We start from the raw sequence: 4130 nt of genomic DNA, 5'->3' as shown, positions 1-4130 counted from the left end.
TCGAAGGATCGGGGAACATCACGAATAATCCAGTATGTGCTAGGCGGCCTCTATTCCTGTATATAAGTGCGGCGGATAACGTGAGACGAATCAATCGGAATTGAATTGCAGACAGGCAGAGATAAAGACGGACAATTGAGTCAAGCCCGGTAGTGACCGTAAGTAAGTGCGTGAATCATTGTGAATTATAGCGTGTGCTTAAAGTGACTGTGGAAATTAAGTGTATTACAAAGTTGAATTGAGAAAGAATAAACTAGTTTTATTTAAGAAAGGACTTGTGTCGATAAAGTTTCACCCGAAAGAAATTATATGGGAAATTAATAAACGACCAGAGGCGTAACAATATCATTAACAGCAACGGTGCCCAAATGATGAAACAATGCATTATACTCTTTATAAGTAGAAATGCAAGAAATGTACACTTAATTAGTTATACTGATTGCCAGGTTGATCTTTAGTTTCATTCTTGCTTTGATTGGAAGTTAAAATTAATAAATACAGTCTTTAAATCATGTGATTCGGGAGGAACTAGAAAAGGAAAACTTACACTATGAATTTTGTTTTATCATATCCTTATCAATTTGAAATCTGACTCTTATAACCTTTTAAGAAAAAGAAAGTTTGTAATAAGACTTACCTGGTATAAAAGAAAAATGGTGGGTACAAACTTCACAGAACTCATTTTTACTGTACTTGAGCCACTGCATTAAACTCCATTGAAAAAAAAATAATAATATATTGTTATTCACGAAAAAGATAGTGCTGCAAATAACAATGGAAAAGTTTATCAAATGAGAAATAAAATAATTCAGGTGAGTTATTCCTAAAATTTAAAAGGAAAACAAAACAATATCTGATGAAGTTCTGCACTACAAGCTCAAACGTCATCCAAGAACTTCCTAGATAGATGTAGTCTTTCAAGTATACCCTCCTCTATCAATCTTCTCTCAAGCAACAATAGTTTGTAAATGAGATTTACACTACGAGCAAAGTATACTTACAAGTTAAGAAGATGAAAAAAAAATACTAGAAGAAAAGTATTTACTTTTTGAGGACAAATTTTTGTTCTTACAGGCCATAGAATTGTAGATATGACCATTAAAAATTGTCATACGTTAAAATTATTGGTTATAAACAGTCATGTTCTTCTTACACAGAGTGCACATGAACTGACCATTTGTTACACAGTTGAAGAGTGACAAATAATTCTGACTGGCCATTTAACAGTCCTATTTTCTTAAAATAGAGAAAATCACATCATAACTTGTGTGAGAACATTTCCTTCAAACATCAGGTTACTGTTTCAGTAATGAAAGATAATCATTAGAAGGGTTATAAGTGCAGAGGTGAACTTTACCAATAAGTGGAAATATATTTAAATTCTTAACTGCTAACTGACTGACTAACCTTATACAAATTTATAAGTAGTTCAGTAATTATATATAAGCAATTAAGATACAATATTTGAGGTAAATTTTCTAAAAATAAATCTGTATGAAATTAAGTTTGTCTGAGGATTCCTCTCCCCAAATACAAAATTGTCAGCTCTAATAAAATAATTATTTTTTTGTCATTTTTATTTTGTATTTAAAATAAGTATAATCATGTCACAATGAATTCTGAAATAACATTAGTATTAGGAACTTTACCTACCATTCTTCATGAACGTACTTCATACTTCCTGTGCATGCACAAGGATAGTAAAGTGGACTTCCTGGCATTCCTTGGCTTCTGCATATTCTACACATATCTGAAAACATCAAAACAGACCAAACATTTTACTAACATGACATTTTTCTTCTACATAAGAGACATACTACTTATTCTGTTCAATAGAGGCTAATACTGAGTGATATGGAACTATCAAAAAGACAAAGTAATTCTAAAAGAAGCTGTAAATTTTGAAATCAGTGGATATTTCTTAAAATCTTATGTTCTAAACAAAATTGAATGAACATTTACTTATATGTTCAAATAGCCCTTTCCACACACACATACACAAATACAATTTTGTTTTTTAATCATAAAACACAAATGCATATATTACGAATGCATATAACACAATTGTGCAAAAGACATCTGTGGTATTCAGGTCCACTGATAACCAACAGTTAAGTTCAAAAGTATCCAAAACTGTTATGCAAAGAATAAATAGAACACTGACAGCAAAGGAAAGAAATAAAACAAGTGGACATATTAACAAAATCTTTATTTATAATAGTTGCTTATTTTAAATACTGGTCAGCTTACAATCTTTATACGACTCTTATTTATTGCTGGTGTTGAAAGAAGTATTTGAAACTTTCACATGGGACAAAAACAAAGGGAATTCTACATGTGCCCACACAGAACAAATGGGATTTTAACTTAAGTGTTGAAAACCAGAATAAACACTAAAATTGAATACTGTTATGACAGTGGAAGTCACGTGATGCTTGTAACATGTCATGAGTTTCTAGAAGGATCATGACTTTTCCTGACAAGAATTGCAGATAGACAGAGATAGAGACAGATAATTGAGTCAAGTGAGCAGTAGTGACGGTAATATAAAGTGTGTGTTTTGTTATAGAGATTGCAAACGTATTGACTGTGGAAATTCTGTGCATTATAAAGTTGTAACGAGAAATAATAAACTAGTTTTAGTTAAGAAAGGACTTGTATCGCTGAAGTTTCTCTGAAAGAATTTCTACGGGAAATTAACAAACAAACAGAGACATAACAATACTTATTCTAGAATTCAACACTGTGCACATCACCGACTATCCTAAATAACATATTCTTCTTTGTTTTCACTCTTAAGTTCTTAGAATCCATATGGCAGAAATAGCTGTGAAATCTTTCTTTGTGCCCCCTGTACCTATCAAAGCATTAAGACCATACTTAATGTAACCCTTCAATACTATATAATTATCCAACACAAATATAAACAAAATAGCCCTAATTTGGGCTTCCAAAAACATGCCTCAAAATAAAGCTCATTATCACTGTAACACTGAAAAAGCTTCCACTGTCCATGATTTCAATGTTCCAGTTAAACCTCATAAATGTTACAAATCTCTTTGACAATGCCTTTTCTGTGTAATTTTTATCACAAATTCCAGTTTATTAGCAAGATTTTAAATAGTTTTATTCTGTTTGCTTTCACATTTAAAAGACAAAGTGAGATTGGTTCCCACCAAGTGCAGTGAAACAAAACAGGAAGAAACTGTTCAAAATTAATGTTTAGGAACAGGCACTTTTAAGCTGTATGTATCATTTAAAAATAATTATATTTGTCATAAAAATTGTATTAGGCCTATATTTTTTAAAAATCCATTCTTTAGTCAGTCCTCTAGGAAAGAAGAAGAATGTTTAATAATATTTCAACCATATTATGTTCACCATATCCTTTGCTGAAAATGCATTTTGCTCAATACAGAGCTCATTGGGATACCGCTGGAACACTACAAACACAGTGGTTCTTAATAAAGAGAAACAGCCACTATCCAGTGTGATTTTTTTCTTATTTCTTCAACATTTCACCTTATGCCTTTATCAAGAGGTAGACACCTTATTGAAAACAAAACTAGTCTTAAATAGAACAAAGAGCTATAAAAATAAATGTGAACATCAAACTAATTTAATTCAAAATAATAACAATGTGTTCTTATGAAACATCTAACATATGACCATGTTATCAACAATTAAAAAATTGCAATAATAAAAGTAGGACAAGAATATAAACATGGTGAAAATACTAATTTAAAGGTGAAAACAAAAAGATGAGTCATGTGAACATTCACATCCAATAAATATGCAGAAGGAAGCTTTAAATGTAAACAAACAACATATATACATCCTTTAGAAAAGAAATAAGGGAGATATAATGTCCATATACATATACATAAAGACAGAGGTTCTATGATGCCTGGGGCCTTGTACCTAAGACCTTGGGGAAGGGCGGAAAGGGTTCTACTATTCGATTTGACTCTTTGTGTTGGATGCCCGGGACCCCGACACCTTCCCCTCTGCACGCTACTGATAATAGGTAATAATATTCGTGAATCGTTAGAAATAATAAAACATAAAAAAAGATCATGTAGTACTAAATAGAGATGAAGGTATGGCGAATATTTCTGCAAGAATGTGGA

General features: G+C 31.5%; 1 protein-coding gene across 1 annotated transcript in view; it reads right to left on the bottom strand.

The window, feature by feature from the left end:
• The window catches only part of LOC111088647 (E3 ubiquitin-protein ligase MARCH6-like), a gene marked incomplete at its 3' end in the record, with an annotated part of 22641 nt that overhangs the window by 11083 nt on the left and 7428 nt on the right, over nt 1-4130 (bottom strand). Inside the window, exons 2-3 of the mRNA XM_022399355.1 lie at nt 1654-1750; nt 638-711 (exon numbers count right to left, since the gene is read on the bottom strand). Coding sequence (XP_022255063.1) covers nt 638-711; nt 1654-1750 — 171 coding nt within the window. The remainder of the gene's footprint in view (nt 1-637; nt 712-1653; nt 1751-4130) is intronic.

This window comes from Limulus polyphemus, unplaced genomic scaffold (assembly GCF_000517525.1).
Source record: "Limulus polyphemus unplaced genomic scaffold, Limulus_polyphemus-2.1.2 Scaffold4181, whole genome shotgun sequence".
Classification (NCBI taxonomy): Eukaryota; Metazoa; Arthropoda; class Merostomata; order Xiphosura; family Limulidae; genus Limulus; species Limulus polyphemus.
This window is presented reverse-complemented; position numbering and strand designations above follow the sequence as displayed.